Raw genomic sequence first — 25994 nt, 5'->3', positions numbered from 1 at the left:
TTGGTAAGCTTGTTGGCAAAGACGCTGTGTCCTACCGACTCTTCTGTCATCCCCTCCTGTTTAGGCGCGACGCTGCCCAAGGATAACCCGGAGCATCCACAGCGTCAAAGGGAATGGGAAGCTGAGAACACCTTCTGGCTTGCTTTGCCCAGCACCAGCAACATTACAATGGTAATGAGCCACTCCCTTGCTGGGCCTCTTGTCCGTGGCATCAGCAGGAGCCTTGTGTGAGCAAAGGCATCCAGAATCAGCGGGCTTGGCATGGCCCCAGTGTCCCTGGGGAGAGGGTTGCTGCTGTCCCTGAGCAGGGACTACAAAGGGCTGCACTGCAGTGCCCCAGCAGCAGCTCCAGCCCTCCTGGCTGCCAGCAAGCCCTGCTCCTCTGTAGGGCCAGCACGCTGTGCCCACCACCCCAACCCTCCTGCCTCCCCCTGAGGGCCCTTTCTTCTCTTCCTCCACCACGCACTGATTGCAGCCCCTGCTTCCAGCTTTGCTGCGGGCACTGCTGCCAGCACTGCCGGGCCATCTCTGGCCAGAGCTGCTCTCACTGCTCAGCTAAGCAGCGCCATCAGGGCACTCGGTGTGACAGCTCTTCCCTGCCTTCCTTCCTCCCTCCCTCCCGCAGGCGTTTGGAAAGTACCTCCAGCCTTCGGAGAGGACAGGCATCGTCCTCATGGCCATTGAGGCCATGAGAGACTCAAGCATCTATGACGAGGAGGAGGCGAGCAGCATCCTGGCTGTGGCCATGAGAGAACCTGCCTCCTGGCTGACGGAGGTAAGCGGCCTGTGGCTGCCCTGCCCCTGCCCTTGAGCCCTTTCAGGCGTTGTTTCTCCCTCCATCCCTCCCTCCCTAACCCAGGCGCCTCAGGCACCTTGAAGCCATTTTAAGCCAGCAGAGTAGGATGGCAAGGCCAGCACTTTCAGAGGCAGCTGAGGAAATGGCTGCGCTCCAGTGGCAGCACCATCCTCACCTGTGTGCCCTCCAGGTGCCAAACATCGTGAGGGGCATCTATGAAAACATGGAGTGCATCCGCACAGCGTCAGCCCGGCACAGCTTGGACTTGCTGCTTCTCCTGATGACCGACCAGTGCCCCAGGGAAGTGGTCACAAGCCTCCTGAAGCTCTCTCCGTCGTCATGCGACAGGTGCTGACCCCAAAAGACTTTCTGCCTGCCAGACCCACGGAAAAGTGCAGGGCATCCCCGAGGAGCAGGGCCCTCCACGCCACCACGCTTTCCAGCCCTGGCGGGGCGGCCAGGCCCGCAGTAGCCAAAGCTGGCCAAGCCAGCCCAGAGCCCCGCCACGAGGTTCCTCCCTGCCCCATGGGGAACACTCTCTCAGCCCCCTCTTCCTTGCCCAGGCAGGGACCCGGGCACTCCAAGCCAGGGGGCGGGAAGGGCCGCAGCTGCAGCACAGCCTGGGTCCGGCGGGGCTGGCCTGGGCACAGTGTGGTGGCCGAGGCAGCCCTGCTGACAGAGCGCTCTGGGCCCGCAGTGCTGCTCTGGCCATGTGGGATGTGATGCTTTCCCAGCCCCACACGCTGGTGAAGGTCTTGAGGGAGCTGCTCAACAGGCTCGAGGACCAGCGGCTGCGCAGGATGTTCGGCTGCAACACAGAGGACGCCTGCATCCCGCACTTGGCTGTGAGTGACCAGACCAGTCCTTGCTCTGCCTCAGGGCTGTGCCTGCCTCTCCAGGAAAACAGGCACGGCCCTCTCCCCTCCCATCTGCCCGCAAATGGTCACCTCCTCCAGGACATCCAGCTTCCCCGCTGCCTGCATCCCCCCACCCCGCTCTGCACACTGGGAACCTGGGGCAGGGCCAGGGCAAGGGCAAGGGCAAGGGCTGCCTCGGGGGCAGGGGCAGAGACGTGGCCATGGCCTCTGCACAGGCTGAGCGGGCTGCAAGGTTGGGGACAGGAGACACTCCTCACCACTGGCGTCTCGTGCCTCCTTTGTGGCAGCTCTTGCTCTTCGAGCGCTCCTCAGAGGCGTCAGAGCAAGAGGCTGCCGATGCTCAGAGGACAGGAGGAGCTGGCACAGACGACCACGTGGTGTGCAGCGAGGCGCAGGGCACGGGGGTGCCAAGCGGCCCTCTGCGGGCAGAGCTGCCCCCAGGACAGGCTGTCTGGCCCCGCTGCCCTTGCCCTGAGCTGCCAGGGGGAACCAGGAGCCACACGGTGCGGGGAGCCCTGCGGGCTCTGCCAGTCTCTCACTGCCGCCTTTGTTTCAGCTGCTGGCCTCCGGCGACATTAAATCAGGGGACTTTGCTGGCCTGTACAAAGTCCACAGGTACCTGAGGCGGCCAAGCCTGGTGCTGCTCTCGCTGGTGCTCAGAGGCCTCCTCACGCTGTCGCAGAGACCTGAGACGGTGAGCAGGGCAGAGTCAAGTGAAGCCCCACGTTGGCAGCGTGGGGCTGGGGCAGCGGGTAACACGCACGGGGGCTTGGCCTGGGCTGGCAGTCAGGAGGTGGGGTGACGGCTCCAAATGCCCTCGCTGTCCCCTTCCCGGGCCACAGTGTCCTTCAGGCTCGCACCTTGCCGCTGCAGCGCAAGGAGCAAGGCTCCCTCAGCCAGCTGCAGGAGCTCTCGCTCCTGGCGCATCCCCGCGCTGTTGGGCAGGAGTTTCTGCTGCGCACCGAGGCAGCCAGCGCCAAAGTGCCTCAGTGGCGGGAGCGCTGTCCCCAGAAGAAGCGTCCTGCTGAGAGGGGGACGATGAGGTACAGCCGATGCTACGGGCTGCCTCTGGGGCCTGGGGCAGCGGGCCTCTGTCACGAAGGGGTCACAGCCCGCTCGTTGCCAGCTTGGAGATCGCTGCCCTTCCCCGCACCATGCGGTGCACAAGCCGTGGGGGTCCGCAGAGCGCTGCCATAGAGGGGCCTGGTGGCTGCCTGGGGAGCTTTCCAGGCCCGGAGGGTTACTAACCCCTGTGCCCGTTTGGGCCAGTCAGGAAAGGGGGTGGCTGAGCAGGGGACACGCAGCCTTTCTTCTCCTGCCCTAACTTCCCTCCCCGCTGCTATCCCCGTGTCCCCATCAGCGCGCCCATGGCCACCGCCTGCCAGGAGGCTGCTGCAGGGATTCCTGTGCTGCCTGCCCTGCCAGGAAGCCCGACGGGAGGCTGCTGCTTAGTGGCCAGAGCACTTTTGCCAGGGTGGTCTTTCACCGCTTCGCAACCAGGAAATTCTGTGCTTCACACAGGCAAGAAAGATGCTGGTCCTGCTGCCGGACATCCTGGAGAGCCAGCAGAATGCCAGCACTGACAACAAGAGGAAGGCCCTGCTTGTCTTCAGAAACGTCATGGGCCATATGAAGAGGAAGGAGGCCAGCCTCACCGCTCTGCAGCTGGCGGAGAAGCTCCTGCTGCTCTTTGATGACGTAAGGCTGCTGTGGGAGCCTGAGCCCCACTGATGGGCCCTCCGCAAGGACAACTTCCCAGCAGCCCAGCCCTGCGGCAGCCCTTGGCCAGGGCTCTTCCCCTCCTCACGCCCCTGGGCTCTCGTGGGGATGGCTTCTGGGCTCTGCAGCCCCACACGCATTCCCCCCGGGGCCATTCAGCTGCTGCTGCAGATCTGGCCCACAGCTCCTGTGTGCAGAACCTGACTCCAAAGCAGCCCCCCTCACATCAGCCACGCTCACGCCCTTGCTCAGGGAGCGCCTGTTGCTAAAGTCCTCCTGTCCTCCTCCCTAGCAGGAGTCCAGCCAGCTGCGAGAGCTCTCCATCTGCCTCTTCAAAGATGTCATGCAGATGGCGGTGGGGAACGACAAGCGGCAGCTGAAGAAGAGCGTGCAAAGAAGCCTGCTCCCACTGCTCTTCCGCATGAGTGACCGGACCGAGAGCGTGGCTGAGGTACAGATTTCAGGCCCCAGCGGTCATGCGGAGAAGGGCGTGCTGACACCACAGGGGTGGCCTGGGCATCAGGGAGGGGCAAGGGCTGCTGGCAGTTGGACTCTGGGCAGAGCTCCCCTCCTTGCCTGCACCGCTCCCCCCACTGCCTTCCTCCTCCCTCTGTGCCTCCTGCTGCAGAGGAGGATGGGGAGGTGGGGTCCCCTCCCATCCCCACTCCCCCCATTCCGCCCTCCTCCAGCACACCCCAGAGGAAGGCTCCCGCCATCCCCAGCGTGAGGAAGGGCGCAGAAGCTGGCACGGACATTTCCCACACCTGCCCTACCTGGTCAAGCCGGGCTCAGCAGCAGCCCATGGCCACCAAGGCCTGAACATGAGAGGCCCTAGAGGCCTCCCAGCTGCCCCTGCAGGTCTTGGAGGCCAGGCCTTTGAGCCCCAATCCCTCTCCACAAGCACCCCAATCCGTCTCCACAAGCCCCCCAGTCCCTCTCCACAAGCCCCCCAATCCCTGTCCCACTCTGCAGGCCTCTCGGGAAGCCCTCCTCGTCGCTGCAAAGCTGCTCAAGTGGAAACAGCTCAAGCACCTGACCAAGACCCAGCAGGCATGCAGAATTGGGGAGTGCTTGGTGAGGACAACCCCCAAGCCCCAGGGCCTGCGCTGGACGAGGGCTGCCCCCTGTGCAGCTCTGCCTCGCCTGCCCTGCTCCAGCCCAGAGCCCACAGCCCGGAGCTGCATCCTCCTTCCCTGCCCTCAGGCACAGAGCCCCCCAAGGGCTCTTCTCCACGCCCCTCTCCCCTCCCCACCCTCAGCATGTTGCAAGCCCGGCTGTGCCCTGGCTCAGAGGCTCTCAGGGCCTGCAGAGCCCGCTCTGCCTGCGCCTGCCTCTCAACCTCAGCCCCATGCCCTTGTGCTCTCTCCAGCTGCTGCAGGACAGGAGCAGAGTTGAAGAATACCTGAGTCAGAGCCTGCCATACCTGACCGATGCTCAGGTCACCTTGCGAGAGGCGGCCGTGAGCTTCATTGGTGAGCCACAGCCCCTGTGCCCCATGGGGTCCCTCTTTTGGCAGCCTGGCCCCAGCCCCAGCCGCTGCACTGGCAGCAAGGGGCAGCCCTGCGGCTGCCACAGCCCCGACTGCCCTGTGCAGGGCCTGGGCAGCCAGGGGCTCTGTGCCTCCCTCTCCCAGCCCTGCCCACGCAGGTGGGCTTGCTGGCAGCCTTGCTCAGTCCCACCCGCCCTCACCTACTGTCCTTCCCTGGGCTCACCCTGCTGAGGGGGAGGAGGGTGTGCAGCCAAACCGGCAGAGCCGGGAGCTGCGCTGCTGGGAGCATGCTGGGGAGCGGGAGGTCTGACGCAGCTCTGTGCCTAGGGCTTGCCGCGCAGCACCTGAGGAACAACAGCGAGGAGAAGCTGTCTGAGATCTGCAGCGGTGAGCAGGGGCAGTGCTGTGTGTGCCAGGGCTGGTGGGGCAGGCCCACAGGGCCTGGGCAGTGTGCTGCTGCTATGCCTCGCCCTGCTCCAGGGAAACACTTTCAGGGCAGAGGAACACCTCCGGGGCATTCCTGAGCAGCAGCTTCCAGCTCATCCATGTGTCCCACCTGCTCCTCCTGGCCAGGGAAAGGCATGGCTGGGGCTGGCATGGTCTGGAGGGGATGCCGCGGGGTCTCTGCAGATAGGTGGGTTTCAGCTCTGTTCTCTTTCCTTCTGTTGCAGCCCTCCAGCTTTTGGAGAAAGACGCCGAGCCCTCACTCTCGTCCCTGGCAGCCCAGACCCTGCTGATCCTGAGAGCTCCAAGGGAGCAGCCAACAGCGGGGCAGAGCCTGTGGGCGCTGTGCTGCTGGCCCTGCACAGCCAGGCAGAAGTGAAGCTCTCCTCAAGACAACGGCTCTTTTGGATTAAAGCTGGAAGCACAAGCCCAAGGCCATGGCGTCCTTCCTTCACACGGGAACCACCCTGAGCGTGCCGAGCGGACAGCGCTGTTCCGGGCCTCTACCGCTGTGCGCAGGGCAGCTCACCCCTCAGCACACCACTGACATCACAAGCAGCTGTGCAACACAACTTCCTGCTCCTGCTCTGCCAACTCCTCAGACATCTGTGACATCATAATGACCGGTACCCGGAACGTTCCTGCTCCAGCCATACCACCTACACAGCTCCACATGACATCATAAGCACCGCCAATATACAGCTGCATGCTCTGCCCTACTACATACACTGCCACCACAGGCATCACATGTAGATGTACACGCCACGAGACACCTCTGTCTTGCGAACATCCGGGGATTTCTCCCACGCCAAAGGTGCCAGCCCCCAAAGCTCTTGCCGGCCCTCACTCTGGCCATCTGCCCTTGCCTTGCCTCAAAGCATTCCCAATACACACACATTCTCAGGCTCACTCTCACTCCAGGCACAGACCACCTCCCAAGGTACAATCATCCACCAATTTCTCCCATACTATAGGCCTAAGTGCTTAGAGCTGTTGCTGGTCCTCACCTTCCCTTGCAAGCGCTTTCACAGCAAACACACTCTGGCCATCTGCCCTTGCCTTGCCTCCCAGCACTCCCATTACAGATTCACAACCTCACTCTCACTTTCGGCACAGACCACCTCCCAAAGTGCAAATTTCCAGCGATTTTTCCTACACCGCAGGCCAAAGGGCTAAGAGATGTTGCTGGTCCTCACCTTCCCTTCACAGCGCTTTCACAGCCAAAATCACTCTGGCCATCTGCCCTTGCCTTGCCTCCCAGCACTCCCAACACACATTCTCAGGCTCACTCTCACTCTTGGCACAGACCAGCTCCCAAACTACAGTCATCCACCAATTTCTCCTATACCATAGGCTTAAGGGCTAAGAGTTGTTGCTGGTCCTCACCTCCCTTGACAGTGCTTTCACAGCCAAACACACTCTGGCCATCTGCCCTTGCCTTGCCTCCCAGCACTCCCAATACACATTCCCATACTGTGTGTTTGAAATCGCTGGGCGTTTGCACTTTGGGAGCTGGTCTGTGCCAGGAGTGAGAGTGAGCTTGACAATGTGTATTTGGAGTTGTTGGTGGAAAGGCAAGTGCAAATCAGCATTGTGTGTTTCGCTGTGAAGGCGGTGGCCGGGAAAGGTAAGGAGGAGCGAGAGCTTTCTGTGCTGGCACCTTTGCTGTGAGAGAAATCACTTGACTTTTGCAGTATCGGAGCGGGGTTCTGCCTGTCATGACAGTGACACGGAGGGTTGGCAGTGTAAGGAGCTAAGCAAGCATGGAGCGCCACTGTGTGCGCTTGGCAGAGCCCTGCTCTGCACTGCAAACTTCCAATGCTTTCTGCCACAGCAAAGCTGCCAGCACTCAAAGCTCTTGCTGTTCATCAGCTTTCATTGTGTGTTGTTTCACAGCCAAACACAGAGTGGCGCTCCATACTTGCTTATTTCCTTACACTGCCAGCTCTGTCTTACTGTCATGATCAGCAGAGCCCTGCTCGACACTGCAAACATCCAGTGATTTCTCCCACAGCAAAGATGAGAGCACTGAATGCTCTTGTTGCTCCCCACCTTCCCGTGCCACCGCTTTCACAGCACTAAGGCCTTCAACTATTGTGGTGGGAGGAATCTCTGAACATTTGCACTTTGGGAGCTGGTCTCTGCCGAGAGTGAGAGTGAGCTTGAGAACATGTCTTCGGAGTGCCTGGCACAGAGGCAAGGATACATCACCATTGTGTGTTTCCCTGTGAAGGCGGTGGCTAGGAAAGGTAAGGAGGAGCGAGAACTGTCCGTGCTGGCACCTTTGCTGTGGGAGAAATCGCTGGATGTTTGCAGTCTCGGAGCAGGGCTCTGCTGATCGGACACAGTGGTGCCTGTGTTTGCTTTGCTCCTTACAGCTCCAAATTCACTCTAGAGCATCAGCACATCAAAGTTCTTGGATGGAGCACCTGCTGCATCCATTTGTCCACAGGGATCCACTAAATCCAAGCTTACTTGGTGAAGCCACTACTCACAGGACTCATTCCGCATCGTGACCATCACTCCTCTCAGGAACAGATGGGAAAGCTCTGCATGACAAAGGCTGTCAGGACGTGCTCCAGAAGACCAGTACAAGAAGACCCCTGTCACCTAATCGCACAGAAATAATTCTAGCTCAGTGAAACAATTATTGAAAATGAAACACACAGAACAGCATCCACCATCAAAACTCTTTCAGTCATAGTTTTAACTGCCACAGAGCTGCAGGCTGACAACCTTACCATCACCGTCACAGGACCCCAAAAGAAATGGTAACTGGCAAACAGTAACTCTGCCCATAGCCCGTATCTCTCCAGCCTTCAGAGGTAGAAAAGCTCAGCCTACAGCTCTGCAGGTACAGACCAGCCCAGGCTTACAGCCTGTGTCTGCCTACTCCATCATCTGCCCAGAAAGTCAAATCAGCGGCTCCCGTCACGCAGCTCCCCCTGCCCAGGGCTGTGGCTGGCAGCACAGACAGACCTGCATTTTGGGAAAGCCTTGGGGCCCAGAGCAATTCCAGGCAGCTCCCTCCTGGCAGCTCCCCTCCCCTCCCCTCCCCTCCCCTCCCCTCCCCTCCCCTCCCCTCCCTCCGTGAAGCAGGCCCAGACCCCTACACTGTGGCCCTAAACCCCTAATTCCTTGTGTTTGGGGGGACTTATTGGTCATATTGGGGCCACTCACTTTTTTTTGGTGGTGTTTCCGGTAGTAATGTGTGACTTCCGGTAATGCTGGAGGCCTTCCGGACCATAGAGAGGAACTTCTGGATCGTAGAGTTGGAAACCAAAAGCTCCTCTCTATGACCTGCACCATCGAGTTCGATCCTGGAGGCCCAACTCCATGGTACGGCCTATAGAGTCGGCCCTGTGCAGCACAGAGCGGCGCGCCAGAAGCCCCTCTCGTACCCGGAGGTGCAGCTCCATGGTCCGGCTCCCAGGGATGGCCCACAGCGATCGTGGCGGTTTGCCGGTAGCGTTTGGAAGGCGCTGTCTGTGGTTTGGGAGTCCTGCACGGGCAGAGCGTGGTGTTGGTTTTTTAGGTTGTTCGCTCCTTTTGTTGAGCCTTTGTGTGCTGGATGTGCCTTTTGTTTCGCAGTGGGTGTTTTTACTTGGGTTTATGGGTGTAGATGTTATTTTGTTTGTGTGTAGGAGTGCTGGTGTGCAGGTCGGTTAACAGATTTGTTGACTCTTGTTTGCATATTTGATGGGTGAAGTTTCCTAATGGTGATGTAGTTTGCATTCCCGTTGGGATTAATCAGTGGTGATGGTAATCTGTGGGGGACAGTGGTGGGTGTGATGTCAGTAGTCCTGGCTGGAACGCTAATGATTGTGTAGATTAAGGTATAAAAAAAATTAAAAATAATCAGTCTGGTGCAGCAGTAGAAAATGCCATGCTCCCTGGGAGTAAAATTAATTTATTTTTTTTTTAATGCTTACTCGCAGGTAGTATGTAACTTTCTCCTGCTGCTTTTTTTCTTTTTATAAAAGTGATTTTTCTTTTAGGTTTTTTTTTGTTGTCTCGACTGAGCGTGTGAGCGATGTCAGGGCCGTAGGGAGGCAAGGCAAAGCCAGAGCCCCCGTGTTTGTGGTGCTGTGGAAGCGGCGCCAAGGGAGGGTGAGGGCTGGGCAGAGCTTTGGGTGCTGGCACCTTTGGCGTGGGAGAAACCCCCGGACGTTGGCAATTTGGGAGGTGGGCTGGAGAGCCCTGAGGGAGGGCAGGGCTGTGCACAGCCCTTGCGCTGCTGAGAGAACAGCCCCAGGGCCATGGCCCTTCTCGCAGGCCGTCTCTCCGCAGGCCCAGTGTCCCGGCGGGCTGAGGAGCCGCTGCGGGCTGGGGGGCAGCGGGCGCAGGGCAGCCCTGGGAGGAGAGGCGCGGGCTGCCTGTGCCCGCCTGGCAACAGCCACGCCATTGGCCACAGCTGAGCCAATGAGCGGAGCCGGAGGCGGCCTGTCAGTCCCAGGCAGCCTGGGGCGGGGCCGGAGGGGGCAGAGGCGGAGCAGCCTGAGGAGAAATGGGGGAGGGGGGGAGCGGGGCGGGGTGGAGGTGGGGGGGGGGGCGGGGAGCTGCGGTGGCGGGAGGAGGAGGAGAAGGAGAAGGAGAAGGAGAAGGAGAAGGAGAAGGAGGAGCAGGTATCTCCCCGTGTGGGTGGGCCTGGGGACAGGGACCTGGAGACCTCAGTGCCCTGGGCCCCAGCATGGCCCAGCTCCCCAGCCCAGCCCCGAGTGCTCAGCCCCAGGGCCAAGGCCACAGGCAGGGTCCGAGCGGTTCCTGCTGCTGCCCCGAGGGTTGCCAGCCCGAGCCCTGAGAGCTGGAGGTGGGTGTCTGATGTGCGCAGGGCAGGGGAAGGCGGAGTGGCCTCCTCTCCAAGAGAGGGCTGCAGGCTGTGGAGCGGGCGTGCTGTGGTGGGGACAGAGCAGGTGCCTTTGCTGTCCCCAGGCCTTCACGTGGGTCTCGTGCTCATGGTCGGCCCCATCTCTGTTGACAGCCTTTCATAAAGAAATGTGCTGCCTGCAAAAGGCCTGCCCTTGGGCCTAATCCTGCACCCTAATATTGGCATCACCTTGCAGGGTGGCCAGGAGTGGGGAGAAAAGCCCGGCTGGGAGGAAAACAGTCACCCAGCTTTGGGTTTTTTGTTGGTTTGCTTGTTGGTTTTGCTTTTAAAATAATACCATTTAGGCTCTAAATAAAACCTGCAAGGAAAAAGGTATCAGGCATACCAGGCTGGCCACATTTCAAGCCTGAATCCATTCAACAGCCGCGCAAACCACCGCTCGCTCCCGCTGTGCACACTCCACCACCTGCCTGCAGGTACAGGCAGCCGCCCTGTTTCTTGAGCGCTCTCCAGGAGCAGCACCACCAGGCATCTCAAAAAACCCTCCTGCTTGCAAAACCTTGAGCAGGGGTTAATGGGGGACAATTTCTCCTCTTTTCAGGCCTGCTGGTTAAAGACTCGTCCATGGAGAGATGGCTCAGGACCACAGCAGGGCCAGCGGCACTGCTTTCTGGATGCCATGGCGGCGATGGGCAGAGGGACCGGTTGTCAAATCCCAGGTCTGGGTACCCGTGTGGGGTGTGAGGGTCCCCCCTGCCTGGCTTTTCCCAGCAAAGTCGCAGCCGGTGCTGTCCCCATGCTGCAGCCCCGGGGCCAAGGCTCAAGGAGCCAGGCATTTCTGTGGGTGCTGCACCCTGCCGGGCCCCAGCGCCGTCTGCCCTGGGCTTCCCCCGCTGTTCTCTCCAGCTCTGCTTTCTGCCAGGGCCGGGGCACCGCAGAATGTCTTGCCCGCTCCCCACAGCCGTCCTGACCCACGCCTGCAGCTTGTACTGTTGTGTCCGCAGCATCCAGCGTGTGATTTGGGGGTGGCAGGTCTCTCTTGTGGCACCCTGGGAATGGGGACAAAGCAAACGCCATCGCTCTCTTTTGCTCTTTGTCCCCAGGGTGAGCAAGCGGAGACGTCCCGTGTGCTGGAGAGCGTCCTGCAGGGAGGTGACAGCGGATTGCAGAGCAGCGCTGAGACCCGCCTGACAGCCAAGGCGCGCGGTGGCCGCAGAGCAGCCCAGGTGAGCTGTTCTCTTGGAGGCCCCCAGAGCAGCCACGGCTGCCCCGAGGGGTCTTGCGGGGAGGACGGGGTCATCTGCATGGTGGCTGTGGCACAGAAACAATGAGCTGAAGCCCCGTGGTCATGGCTGGCCGGGTCAAAGTCTCCGAGTGTCTCAGCCATTCTCCCCAGGGGCATTTAAGCTGGGCACTTTTCCAGGGTGTGAAGATGGATGGTGGTGACGTCCTGGTGGCTCCGTCTCACTCCCACTTCAAAGTTGTGATGTCCAAGATCCGGGGCCACGTGAAGGCCCTGGCAGAGATCTCCAGGGAGTTTGTGATCCATTTTCTGGTATTGTAGGGCTACAATGTGCTAGGGTTATGGGGTGACAGGGTTGTAGTATGCCGGAGTTTAAGCAAGTTACAGGTAAAGCGTGTTACTTTTATGGAGAGAATCTGTGTTTGTTGGCCCTGGGTTCCTGGGGTTAGGTTGTTTTTGCCTTATCCTGTGTTCTGCGTGGTCTTTTTTTGTGGAGAGTCCTTTTTTTCAGCTTGTTTGCCTTTTTAGGGTTTGGAAAGGAGCCTTTGGTTTGTGTGCGAAGTTTCTTCTGGTTGTTTTTTGCTGTTCTGGTGGATTGTGCTGTGTTTTCTGTCTTGAAAGCATCATTTCTGGTCTAATATGTCTACTTCATGTCAGGCAGTGTCCCTTCTGGTGCAGTCTGACTCATTTCTGGTGAGTCGGTAGCTGTGTTGGTAGGTAGGTGGGTAGGGAGGTCCATGTGGTCCATGGAGAATGACTGCCAGCGACTAACGGGCAGTTCTGGGGAGGGGTGAGAGGACTTCTGGCCCATGGATAATGACGGCCAGAGGACTAAGTGTGCTTCTGAGCTTGTGTGGACTTCCAAATTGGAAGTCCAAATTGGACTTCCAAATTGTGGACTTGGTCATTTCTCCTGCCTTGAGGAAGAGCCCTGGGAAGACACCAGCCGCACAGAAGGACAAGGGTTTCCCCAAGGGTACGTGGCTTTCTGGTTTTTGCTTTTGAGTGAGCAATCTGCAAAGAGGCTGCTGTCATTAATTTTAGTGACATTTTGTCAAGTCCTGGACTGAGTTTCGTGTGACTTGAAGCATTGCTGACAAAATGGTGGAGGTTTGGGTGTTGTGGATGCTTCGGGTTTGAACGTCTGCTCGTGGTGGTGACTGCATGCAGTCTTAGCTCCTGTCTTAGCTCCTGTCTCAAGGCACAACATGTGCTTAGGACGAGGTTCATCATCCATGCTAGTGGATGTGAATCTGTATTTCAGATAGATTTCTTGATCGTTTTGGGTAGTGGGGGGTGAACTTCTTGTCAGATCTGATTCCATCATCCTTGGTCTTGCATCTTCATGTGGCTGGCGAAGAGCTCGTAGGAGGAGCGGGAGAAGGGTCAGTGCTGCCGTTTCCACATTGACCGCTTGTGCTGGAGTTATCAGGATTCTCTTCCATCGGTGGTTTCTTTGCAGGCATCTCTTGAAGCCACTTGTCTGTTTTGTGAGGGGTAGTGGACTTAACGGGAGACCTGCTTTAGCTTTTTTTGGTTGTTCTTGCATTCTTTGGCAATATCTACTTAAAAGTCTACTTCAGCAAAAGAAGAGGAAATCACTTTGGATTTCTGTGTCTGCCTGAAAGGACTAAGCTGATGATAGAGAGAACTGATGTGAAGAGCCATTTTTTGGCGATATTGGGTGCCCCATCTGACTTGTCTGTCTTTCCCTGTGCGTAGGGTGGTGGTTTGCGCATGGCACTGCTCTGTGCTGCTGGGTCCACGTCCCTGTTGGTTGCCAGATGCAAGGCAAAGGGCTTATCCTCATTAAAAATGACTTGTCTGATTTCAGAAATTGTCTGCATAGAGTTAAAGATGAAGTCTTCCTCATCTCTTTGTGCACTAGTAGAGAAGCGGTGGGGGGTTTCAGGGCAGTGCCTGTGAACGAGCCTTTAGGAGATGCTGTCCCTTGACCCTCAGATGGGGCAATGAAGAGTTTGAGAAAGTCACAGGTGTTTTGGTGTTCACCAAAGCAGTTTTTTTTTCTTTTGTAGCTTTTGTAGCTTATGTTTCTTATGTAGGAGAGCTGTGAGGCTGGGAGGACAGGCTGTGGGTAGGAGGGAATGTGCTTAGTTGCATATCAAAGGAAGATAAATATCTGAGTAAGGTCAGCACTCAGAGTTCTGGCTGTTTACATGTGGACCTGAACTTTTACCACAATGGATTTGCTTGCACTTCTCTTCTAGTTCATGTGTGGGTACAGGAAAGAAGGCAGCAAACGTATACACTAGGTCAAATCCCTTTTTATTGCCGGCCATAAAGGTGCCTCTTGGCTGGGAGCCTGAGAAGGACGCCGTGTTACAATTGATTCCTTATATGCAGTCTTAAGGCTACTCACGTATTCATTTTGACAGTCTAAAAAACTCTCTTGGATTTGACCATCAGGTGGCCTGTTAGCATTCACTTTTGAGTATTTTTTCACATGAAGCCCTGTGCAAGAATGCTTAATGCATATTTCCTAGCTGAGTTGGCACTCTTTTGGTGCAACTTTGCTGCTTTCAGCTGGTTTCCGTCTGGTTTCTTCTAACAGTAGAGCCACTTGTATAGGCGAGGTCACAGTCGGTCAAGTTCTCTTGCGCATGTCTTTGAAGCCATCTTTACATAGGAGCTTTTCTTATGTACTGCAATGTGCTGGTCAGTTTTTTCACCCGGGCTAGTTCAAAGCCTGCACAGCAGGACGTAACCACTGCCTGACAAGCTTTCTTTATATCCCACGGGAGCTCGATGGTGATAATGCCATTTCTAGCTTTCCCTAGGAGACAGGGAGGAGCAAAGCTCCTGTATCACAGCTTGGCTTGGTCTGGGAAGGCAAACTGAAAAGCACGTGGCAGTCACAGACACTTCTGTCCTGGGCCGTGAGCTGTGCAAATGCCAGCAGAAAGCTCTGGGAACACTTTGCACACAGGCCAAGGTGTTCCTGCTGCTACCCCAAGTGTCGCCAGCCCGAGCCCTGACATCTGGAGACCGATGTTTGACAGCAGCGGGGCAGGGGAAGGCAGAGTTGCCTCCTCTGCGACAGGAGGCTGCCAGCTTTGGAGCAGGCATGCTGTGGTGGGGTCAGACCAGGTGCCTTTGCTGTCTTCTGTCCTTCCTGTGGGTCTCGTGCTCATGGACAGCCCCATCTCTGTTGACAGCCTTTGATAAATGGGGATTTGGAGAAGTGGAAGTTGTTTCTCCTCCTGGTGGGAGCACGCATGGGCCTTTGTTGTCAGAGGAGCAAGTGGGGAATGGTCCACACCACCAATCAGGTGGCAATGTGCGGTTGGAACCCTCTTGGTTGCTTACCCTTTGATTTCAGTGCTGTCCTCTAGTCTGAATCTTGCAGTGGTTTTGCTGAGGCATAAAAATTAAAGGGCTAAAGCAGATCATCCTCACCCATGCACACACCTTCCCCCCAGCTCCAGGTGAACAGCCAAAATCTCTGGGGGGACGTTGTTTTATGAAACGTGTATCAGATATCCAGCATCAGGGGACCTGTGTACAGCGAATGGCTGCAGGTGCCTGGGGCTTGGCTGGTGTCACCTGGAAGGGAAAGGGAACAAAGGTGACCATGGGGACTTGTTACCAAGTACATTTATTTGTAATTTCTCATTGTATGTTGCTGTATGTGTGCCGTGCAACATTTAGCTCGCAGTACTTCCTCCTCTCCTCCCCCTCTTCCTCCTCCCGATCGTCTTCCTCCACCTGCTGTTCCTACTCCTCTTCACTGTCATCCTTTTACCCTTCTTCTCCTCCTTCTCTCTGTCCTCCTGTTTGTCGTTGCTGTAGTTGTCCTCATCCTCCTCCTCTTCCTCCCCCTTCCTCCCACTTCTCTCCACAACTTCATCCTAATCCTCCTTCTCCTGTTAGTTGTCCTTATTCTCTTGTTAATCCCCTTGCTCATCTTCTTGTTTCTCCTCCACCGCCTTCTGTTTCTCCCTCACCTCCTCCACTGCCTCTTCTTCGTTCTGTTCGTCTGTTCATCCTGTATGTCATCCTCCTCTTCCTTCTCTTCATCTTCCTCCTCCTCATCGTCCCATTCCTCTTAATTCTCCTTCTCCTTTTCCTTCCTCTTCCTCCTCTTCCTGCCCCTCTACCTCCTCCTTGTCCTTCTCCTCTTCCTCCTCTTTTTTCTTCTTTCTCATGTTTGTCCTCCTCCTCCTGTTCTGTGTCTTGTTCCCCTATCTTCTGCTCCTCCTCCTGCTCCTCCTTCTTCTCTTCCTATTCTTCCTCCTGCTCCTGGTGCCACCTGTTCCTCTTCTGACTGTTCCTCGTGTTCGTCTTCCACCTCTTCTTTCTCCTCCTCTCGCTCCTCATGTTTGTCCTCCTCCTCCTGTTCTGTGTCTTGTTCCTCCTTGTTCTCATTCTCTTTCTATGTTCCTTGTCTGCTTCATCCCCTTCCTCCTCCTCCTGCCGTCCATCAGTTCATCCTGTTTGTCTTCCTTCTTGTTCTCCTCCTCCTGTTTGTCCTCCTGTTAATTCTCTGTGATGGGGTCATCACAACCCGGTTTGTTGGGTTCCTGGAGCTGGTGATAGATGAAGGGATTCCCCATTTAGAAGCGGCTTTCCATATGCCCTTTTCTTGTGTCAACATGAGAACAACGACAGGCTGACAGTGGGGGTTTTAAAGGGTTTGTGGGCTGGACAGGGCGGGAAAATGAGCTCATTCCACTGGGCACTCTGTCCTGTGCTGCTAAAAGGTGGTCTCGGGCTGATCGACTCTGTGTTACCATTTGTGGTGGTAAGTTGATTTCTTCCTGTAGGGCTGTAATAATCTCTGCGGTTTCATTAATGGCTTTTTCTAATTCTCTTGACACATTTGCAGTAGCTTGCTCTAGTTTTGCAACCCCTAAGCATGGGATAAAAGCTGTTACAGACAGGGGGAACGTAGTGCCACATGTCATCAGAGGGCTGTAACACGTTTTCCCATAGCTATCAGTAGCTCGGAGCTCCAGAGGCAGAAGAGATAGTGGTTCTAACCTGTGCGGAAGGTATTAATGCACTTAGAATCCCCTTTTCAGCTCAGGTGGAGGGTAAATCCTGGAAAGCCCTTTCTTCACCTATCCCATATTGCCCTGGTAGTTGTGCAAATAGGGCAGTCTGATCTTCAGGTAAGTCTGAATGATGCAAATGATTTCCTGTGCAAGGGTTAGCATGTGCTGGATTGGGTTGTTCAGGTAAACGAGTGAGGCTGGGACCCAGAGGAGATGACTCAGAGCATCAGGATCCTCTGGGCCCGTAGTGGCAGCCAAACTCTTACCATTACCTTTAGTTCGATTGTGGCTTCCTGCAGAACAGCAAGTGAATCTCTCTGTGAACATCCACGTTGTCTGGCAGTGTGCAGGGCCGGATGAACTCCCTCCAGGAAGAAATGGCCAGTGTGATGGCTTATTCGAATGGGTTTCACGTAAGGGCTTCTGGAGAATCTCCCTTGCCCGCTCAGTGGATGTGGTAGATGGGAAGGTTTGGAGGAATGTGTGGAGGAATGGCGATTGCCTTTAGGGAGAGCTCAGGGTTAGGAGGAAGAGGGTGGGGCTGCCGTGCCCCCATGACGCGGGCCTTTTGTCATAATGCGCTGGGTGAGGTGAGGCACTGGCGGCAGCCTATGCACTTGTCGTCCAGGAAAGCCCTGGGCGGAATGCTGAGGCCGGGCGCCCGAGTAGCCGTAGCGAGCGGTTGGGCCTGGGAGCGCTGCGTGCGAGAGAGGGAGCGGAGGAGGAGCCGGGGCCGTGGGGGCCTCTCCCCATCGTGTGGCCGCCTGCTGGGCTGTGAGGAGGAGCATGCCGTGCGTCCACTACAAGTTCTCCTCCCAGCTGAGCTATGATGCGGTCACCTTCAGTGGCCTCCACATCCCCCTGTGTGACCTCAAGCGCCAGATCATGGGCCGTGAGAAGCTGAAGGCGACCAACTGCGACCTGCAGATCAGCAACGCCCAGACCAACAAAGGTGCATGGGGGTGGCGGGCGCGGGGCCTTGGGCACCTAAAGCTCCCTGTTTATCTGCAGATGTGTCCTGGTTTTGTCTGGGACAGAGTTGGTTTTCTCCCTAGTAGCTGGTGTGGTGCTGTGGTTTGGATTGAGAATGAGAGCATGAGAATAATGTTGATAGCACACTGATGTTGTAGTTGTTGCTCAGGAGTGTTTGTGGCAGTCAAGGACTTTTCCGCTTCCCATGCTCTGCCAGGTGCAGAAGAAGCTGTGAGGGGGCAGAGCCAGGAGAGCTGACCCAAACTGGCCAGAGGGCTGTTCCATACCATAGGGCGTCATGCTCAGTATAGAAAGTGGGGGGAGTTGGCTGGGGCTCAGCGATTGCTGCTCGGGGACAGGCTGGGCATTGGTCGTTGGGTGGTGAGCAGCTGCATTGTGCATCACTTTGTGCTTTGTATGTTCTTTTATCATTAGTAGAAGCAGTATTACTATTTCTGTTCCTCTGCTGTCCTATTAAACTGCCGTTATCTCAACCCATGGGTTTTAACTTTTTCCCCCCCAATTCTCTCCCCCATCCCTCTGGGGTGTGGGGGGAGGGTGAGCAAGCGGCTGTGTGGTGCTTAGTTGCCGACTGGGGTTAAACCACGACAAGATATTTAAACTATGTTCAGGAGAATGTCTGTGAAGAGACTTAAGAGCACAATGTTAGGGGTCCTAGGGATGCCATTGGATTGCATGACACGCGTAGGTAGAGATACATTTCAGAAGTCTTGTATTTTTCTACTACTGTTGAATGAAATTGTCAAGAGCTTTTGAAAAATGGTTAATTTGCCTGAAGGGCTTTTCTGCAGAAGGGTCTCTGAATTTTGTCTTCAATTGCTAAGGTACTGTCAGCTTCACACATGCCAGCAGGCTGAGTGGCCAACTGGCTGGCGTCACTACTGGAATGGTTGGGTCTGTGTCAAACAGAGCCTTAAAACCAGACTGATGGATGGTACTAAATGTGATGGAGCCCAATTCTTATCCCCAGGAGAAAAAATGTTTTGAGATAGGGCAAACATGTATTCTATTATAGCAGGTGAGGAACGGAAAGCAAAGTTTTAGAAGAGAAAATGATGCTCATAAAGATTTTACCCCATAAAGTGTTACTGCAATATACATCATACCAGTTTTACAAAGTGTGTTGCTTTGTTTTCATCCGTACTCAGAATGCGGTGAAGAAAAAGTGTCTGCTTCCCTAGGTTCTGTTAAGCATGGTGTTCCCTAAAGGTGAGGCTAAAGAAGGAGTATCTGTCATGCTTTAAAGAGCATCCCTCTTGTTCACCAGTGACCAGATCCTCCTCTAGGTCGGTTGTGTTGCCCTTTGACCTTTGTAAAAGGAGTCTAAAATTTTAAACTTGGTCTATTAGTGACACAGGTGCTTCCTGAAGCTTTCTTAAGGGTGTTTTCCATGTGAAAATGCAAAAATCCCCCCATGGTTTTCAGAGCAAAGCTAGAGAATACATTTCAGTGTAATGTATACGTATACCAAATTTTTGCTTGAAATGCATAACCATGAATTTCAGTTTTTATTCATCAGATGTAGATGCGTAAACTCACTAGTAGTAAACAGGGTTTTAAATATGACTGTGTCCTGGTTTCGGCTGGGATAGAGTTAATTTTCTTCCTAGTAGCAGGCACAGTGCTGTGTTTTGGATTTAGTAGGAGAAGAATGTTGATAACACGCTGATGTTTTTAGTTGTTGCTGAGTACTGCTTATGCTAGTCAAGGACTTTTCAGCTTCCCATGCTCTGCCAGGTGAACAAGAAACTGGGAGGGGGCACAGCCAGAATAGTTGATCCAAACTGACCAAAGAGCTATTCCATACCATAGCACATGACGTCATGCTCAGTATAGAAACTGGGGGGGGTTGGCTGGGGAGCAGCGATCGCTGCTTGGGAACTGTCTGGGTATCGGTCGGCGGGTGGTGAGCAATTGCATTGTGCATCACTTGCTTTGTATATTATTATTACTATTATTATTATATTGCTATTATTATTATTTTACTTTATTTTATTTCAATTATTAAACTGTTCTTATCTCAACCCAGGAGTGTTTCTCACTCTTACTCCTCCGATTCTCTCCCCCATCCCATCGGGGTAGGGGGAGTGAGCGAGCGGCTGCGTGGTGCTTAGTTGCTGGCTGGGGCTAAACCACGACAGACTGGAATAAAATGATATGATGGACTCTTTTAAGATGCTGGGAAGGCAGACTGGATGGTTGGGAGCTATTTTAAATGTCAGGGGGGCAGGGGTGTCCGCTTCCATGCTTACTCTAGAGGCGTGTTCTATAAAGGCAGAATTCCCTTCAAAAAGCCTGCACTCAGGAATGATGCATTTCAACTTGCCGCCTCCTCTTAATTTGATCTGAACTTCTTGACCTGTCTTTTAGAATAGATGTTCTCACAATGTTGTGGAAGAACTGTGAACTCCAGAGCTCAGGATTCCTGAGTGCTCTTTCCTGCCCTGTAACATTCTGACTCAAACCCCTTGGAGCATGTGCTATTCTGCTTCTCAGGCAAGAGACAACAAACCAACAACCAAACAACAAACCCCAGCTGGGACCTGACCTGGTCTTAATGCAGATGGCAGGCTGTCTTCTGTGTTCTGTCAGTCCTGAGTGACCTTGGAGACCAGTGTGCTGTTGGCATTCAAACTGTTTTAAATGAGTGGAAAAGATTTTGCTGCTTGTGTGTGATTACCAAACCTGAAGACTTCTAGGAATGTCCCGTTAGTGTGTTGAAACGATAAAAGCGCAGTGTTACATAGAAAGCTTTGCTTTCATACCTGTGAAGGGATTGCCTGAAGTGCTATGTAATGACATCTTAATAGACATTCTTACAAACTGAATACTGTTTTGTTCTATATTTGTGTTGTTTTCAGAATACACAGATGATAATGCCCTGATTCCAAAGAACTCATCAGTGATTGTTCGAAGAATCCCTGCTGGAGGAGTAGAAGGTACCAGCAAAACCTATGTTGTGTAAGTATCCATACAGCATTGTACCCTTTGTTAGGGCTTTCAGTGTGTTAGCTGGTTTTGTGGATATTAGTTTACAGAGGCATTCCGATTGCATCTTTGTTGTTAAAGCTGCTGTTAATTTTGGTTGTCATGGGGTAGATTGTAATGTACCTGTCCCAAAGTCAACTGGGACATGGGGTTCAAACTCCAACAGTGGTAACTTTTAAGATGATTCTCTTGGGCTTGTTCTTGGGCTTGATTTTTCTGAGACCCAAGTTGTAGATGCTGTTTCCTCTACGTGGACTGGTCTTTATCATATCTTCTTGCTTCTATTGCTTTTATAGTGAAGAGAGATAGGCATTGTAGTGTGAACTCAGAACTTGTTCCCATCTCAGAAGTGTCTGATTGTTGGGGTTTGACTCTTTCTTGCCTTTGGGGGAGAGAGGGTGGGATATGGCAGGTATTCTTATGCCCCAAGGCTGGGGGTTTTGCATCCTAGCTGTAGAGGAAAGACCAAGGGTTGCCAGCTGGCGAACCGTGCAAACAAGAAGTTCCATTCATAAGGGATTCGTATCAGTTTCCTAAAGACAACATCCATTTCAGGCAAGAGAAAAAGAACAATATCCCAAAGTGTATTGCCTTTTGTGCGAGTACGATGAAGGAATAGTTAATCCTTTCCAAACCTGAAATGCAGGAAGCAGTTTAGCACGTTGCCAACTGTTGCTAGTTCTCTTTCTAAGTCTGTTTTTACCCTAAGCTGATATCTGTGCTCCAGGTTTTAGTTCTGTATTCCTAAGATTTACGGAGGACAGAGAATCGGGTATATTGATTAAAATGACAGATACTCAAATGCAATCCTGCCTACAGCATCACTGCTATCATTTCTGTATTCACAGAGTCCAGTTGTGTATCAGCTGCATTAGCACTGTTTGAATGGTCACGTTTTCCAGCCTTCTTAAAGACAGGCCTCTCCACCACAGTTAGTATTGTTATTAGGTGTTATTAGCTTGTGGTTTTGCCATGTCCTTCTGATGTGGGTTCCCCATAAATAAAGTATACTGATGAGTTACAGTGTGTCTTGAACAAACAGTACAGCAGCATCCTGGCACCCGTGAAGCACTTGCCAGCCAAAAACCCTGAATTTGTGTGACTCTGCATGTAAACTTTGGTCATATTACTGCAGCAGTTGTTGCAGTGCTTTCAGGCACTACCGCGTAATTCTGGACACCACAGCGCTGTGCTTATAAACGTGGCCTTGTTTTGGGGGTTAATTTAAGGATGTATGCTCAGTGCTGCCTTGTGAATGCATCCTCCGTTTCTGGTTGGGTGGCACCCTCTCCTGGTATTGTAATGCTGCCCTAAAGTGAGAGGACAGATGCTGCTGGCATCAAAGCTCAACTAAATCCCTGTGTGTGGGGACAAGGAAATAATGGCACTGCTGTTGTAACGTTGAAAACTAGCCGTGCAGATTAGCTTTTGATTCCTCTGTCTGGAAACATTGCAGAAACTGCTGGTAGAGTGGTTAATGTTTGGGAATGCTGACCGTATGCTGTAATGGTGGAGAGGCCTTCAAAAATGCATTACTTACCTTGCAGTTTGTTCTTGAAGGAGAATGTACGAAGAAGCCCCTGTGTGGTGGTCTCAAGCATTTCCTTGTACTTCCTCATCTTCAGGAGGTACGGGCTCTATTTTAAGTTCTGATCACCTCCATTTCTCTTCCAGAAGTCGAATGGAGCCAGTGAGTGGACCATCAAAACCAGTACGTAAAAACACATCTCACACTTTATTCTAAACACTGCACTTAATTCTAAACAATGTAGCTTTGTATTAATTTGCCAAACAGTAAGTCACTGAATACTTTACAAAGTACACTGAAAATAATTTTCCTGTAGTGATGGTTACTTCTCAAACAAAATTAAGTATTTTTTTAAATTTTGGCACAAGGCTAGAGCCTGGTGCATTTGTCGGTGAAATCCCTGTCTTTTGTCCTAACCTCTGCCTGCAGTATGCTTTTGGAGCTCAGTGACTTCAGGGTTGGATGCTGCTTTAATTTCCCAAGAGGTTAAGCCTTTTTTTAGTGTACCACCATATGATTCTGAACATATAGAGAAGGAATGATGAACTGAAGTGAGGAATCATTTTCTGCATGCAGAGATTTTTTTCCCTAGAGTCTGCTAAAACTGCTCCCTTGAATTCTTCCACTGCGTTAGGCACTAAAGGACAAGAGCGTTTTCCACGGAAGGCTTTTAATCTCTCTTCTGATCCAGTTAGTGACCCCTTGAGGAGAGCTGTTCAGTTTACATTGTGAAATGTTATTCTACGCTTTTGAACAACTTCAGGCATAATAAGCAGTGATTCGAGTGTCTTTCTGCTAAGGTTTTACTGGGGTGAGCTTCACTGCTGCTTGTGGCGTAATAGAATTGAGTATACTGGAAAAGGAGCAAGCGAAGAGTTCCCCTTTTTCCTTGTGGAAAAATTGCCCTCCAGTCATTAGTTCTCAACAAACACAGCAGTCCATTACGAACCAGTGGCCTGAGGACTTCATTCCTGCAAGCTGTTCCGTAGGTAGCTGGGAGGGAGGAGTGTGGCTGCAATTTATTCTCATAAATTCCTTTTTAGCTGAAAATTGGCAGCTTCCTTACCCCTTTGACTCTTAAGCAGTTGTGAGCATTTGACAAGGGTCCCTCTCTGAGATAGTCTGGAGCAGTAAGTTGATCTCAGGCGGGTTTGGTGAGTTTGGTTTCTTCTCATTAACCACAGAGGCACTCTGGAGCTGTCACAGGTTTGGACACTTTTTTGAACAAATACAGATTACACTGGGTTGGAAATGCCTCTTTCAGTGATACTCAGAGGATACAATGCAGCCTTTCAGGCTACAGTAGAGGTGAACTATTGCTGTGTTTTGATTGTAGAACTTGAATATGTATTTAATGTTTTGTGCACAGATCAATGACTCTTCTGGATCTATTTCTCTGGCCCAGCTTATTAAGGTATATCTAGATATATTCTTGTCAAATGCTTAAAACCAAAAGTGTTTGCTTTGTATTTTTAAATCTTATACTGTGATCTATAGCTGGATAACTCTTGTAATGTGAACAGAACTTTAATTTAGATTTTACTAATTTAAAAGTATTTATTTTAACTGTAAAATATGTGTGTATTTTGATACTGCCCTGTAAAGAGTAGTTGCCAGTCTGGGAAGATAGAAGGGGAGTACCTTATCAGCCTCAACGTAATGTTGCCGTATTACTCACCTTCAAGACGCAAAGAAGCAGCACTGCAGAAGCTGTTTACCGTTTTTCATACGTTTCATTCATTTTGTGTTGGAAACTAACACAACTTTCAGAGAAGAATTATATGGTCTGTAAGTTATGGACATTTCAGGGCGGGTTGCAGCAGCCAAACGAGAAGCGTTTCTGGAACATGGACGATTGCATGGCTATTTTTGAATTTCTAGTCACGATAGTTACAATTCTGTTCTGTGAATGCTGCAGAGTTTCATACATCATAGTACATCTACAGTGGACAGCACAATCTAATTTGTTTGAGCGCAGGCTGTGTCAATTGTGTAAATGTACCTGACCGTTTATAGGAATATGCCAATGTGTATGTGTGGCATATTAGCAGATGGGACCTTCTGAAACTGTTGCAATGCCGTGTTTTGCTGTGGAACTGCTTGTGTTCTGTGCTCAACAATGTGTAGCTTTGCCTGGTGATTGCACTAGTGATTGCACGTTGTGCAAAGGCGTAGTGCTAGCCAATGGAATGAGTGGTCTTTCGAGTGACAAAGATTAGAGAAGGCCGGGCCTAGTGCAGAGGAGCTGCTTCTTTCTTCTGAAAATAAAGGCTGGAGTTCATTTCCAAGAAAGAGAAATCTCTTCCCACTCGTAACTTCTTCCCTCACTCACTGCAGAAATTACACTGTGTACATTTGGCCAAAAAAAAAAAAAAAAAATTAGTTTGGAAGGTATCCACCAGAAGAAATTGGACTCCATTAGTGCTGTGCCTAAATGTGTCCTTGGTTCTGTAAACTCATGTGAAGTTTTCCTCTGCAATGTGAAAAACTGTCCAAGTGGTGTAGACATTTCAGCTTTTGAGAACGTTTAAAGAAAAATACAGGAAAATAACATAAAGCAGCTCAGAACTGTTACTTGCTCTGACCTCCTGAGTGCAGACTGGCTTAGCATGGAGGCAATGTGTTGTAAAAAGTTTTCCAGTTTGTTATTCCTATGTATTAAATGCCATATTTGAGTTTTGGTCTATTCCTAGAATGTGTTTTTTGTGTTTTGGAAGTGTTCTGTAAACCGTTTGGATTCAAACAAACTAGTCAAGTATCTGTAAAGTTGTCTATAAATGTTAATGGCAGTGACTTCATAGATGTTGATCTGGATGATGTTACAGTTGAGAAAAAAACTGTCTATATGAATGACTTGACAGATGTTGATGTGAATGATGTTACAGTTGAGAAAAACTGTCTATATGAAACAACCATTTAATAAAATACTGAAACTAGATGGTTGCTTTTGTGAATGAATGCATCTAAAAGCAAAAATATGCGCTGTTGATCTGAAAGATAGGTGCTTGAAGGTCCAAGTCATTTACAGTCCCTCCCTTCGTCCCTGCTTATGTCTGGACTAGTGTGCAATAAAAAAATCTGACCAAATACTGGTTAAACAAAAGCAGCTGGCTTCAAGAATTTGAAGATCTCGTTGTGCGTAAGGTTTATAAAGAAGTTAGTAGGGGGGAACGTGCAGTTTGGACTGCCTACAGCACATGATGGTGACATTTCTACTGAAAAGAATCCTTTGTCTTGCTGAGGGATTCTAAAAAGCTTGATTCCTTTCATGCTTCTGTGTCCGAAACTCAGTTTCAGCAAGCAGAAACAACTTCCCTTACTGCTAAGTTGAGTGTCCTTTTAATGCTGCAAAACGTAAATCATGATAGTGGCATACATCTTTCTCAGTTAAATGTACAGCGGAGATCTTCTCCTTCACATAGTCTGGAGCTTACTATCAGTTCAAAAATACTGGACAGTGTAATTGTTTCTACGCAGAGCTTGAGTCCACGTGGAAGAAAATGGGACTGGTTCCACAAGCCTTTATGTAAGGTGCAGACAGAGCCCAAGGTTTTGGGTGCCCAGGAATGCTCTTGTCAAGCAGGTTACCGGGCACCCAACCCCCACGTAAGGGCGTAAGGACTCCCCAGAACATCTTCAGCACAACTCTGTTTTATATGAGTAGCTGTTTTGGTGGAGCCTCAGCTGGCGTTGTGCTGCTCTTGACAGGACTGGGTGAGTGCTGTGGTGTTTGGCCATGTGGGCTGCATTGTGTTTCGCATGCATGTGTCAAATCCTGACCTGTTAAACAGACTGCCAATCTGGCTGAAGCCGATGCTTCCGAGGAAGATAAAATAACAGCGATGATGATACAGTCTTGCCAGGAATATGATCCATCCAAGTAAGTGTTGCTGATGTCAGATCTGTTCTTTGAAGATGATGGAAAAGCTGCAGAGATGCTTGTTGGAACAAGAGAGACACCTTTGCATACCTTTTTCTTTCTTTCCCCAAAATCTTTCAGTTACCTGAAGAAAGCCTTGGGTCCACCTCCACCATCTTACACTTGCTTCCGTTGTGGAAAACATGGCCACTAT

General features: G+C 52.2%; 1 protein-coding gene across 1 annotated transcript; it reads left to right on the top strand.

The window, feature by feature from the left end:
* Positions 1 to 17198: 17198 nt before the first annotated feature.
* LOC142596842 (E3 ubiquitin-protein ligase RBBP6-like) lies at positions 17199 to 23368 on the top strand. The gene is made up of 4 exons (XM_075727319.1): positions 17199 to 17364; positions 20267 to 20366; positions 22068 to 22104; positions 23291 to 23368. The coding sequence occupies exons 1-4, from the start codon at positions 17199 to 17201 to the stop codon at positions 23366 to 23368; spliced, it is 381 nt and encodes a 126-aa protein (XP_075583434.1).
* Positions 23369 to 25994: the final 2626 nt, after the last annotated feature.

This window comes from Pelecanus crispus, unplaced genomic scaffold, assembly GCF_030463565.1.
Source record: "Pelecanus crispus isolate bPelCri1 unplaced genomic scaffold, bPelCri1.pri SCAFFOLD_122, whole genome shotgun sequence".
NCBI lineage: Eukaryota > Metazoa > Chordata > Aves > Pelecaniformes > Pelecanidae > Pelecanus > Pelecanus crispus.
This window is presented reverse-complemented; position numbering and strand designations above follow the sequence as displayed.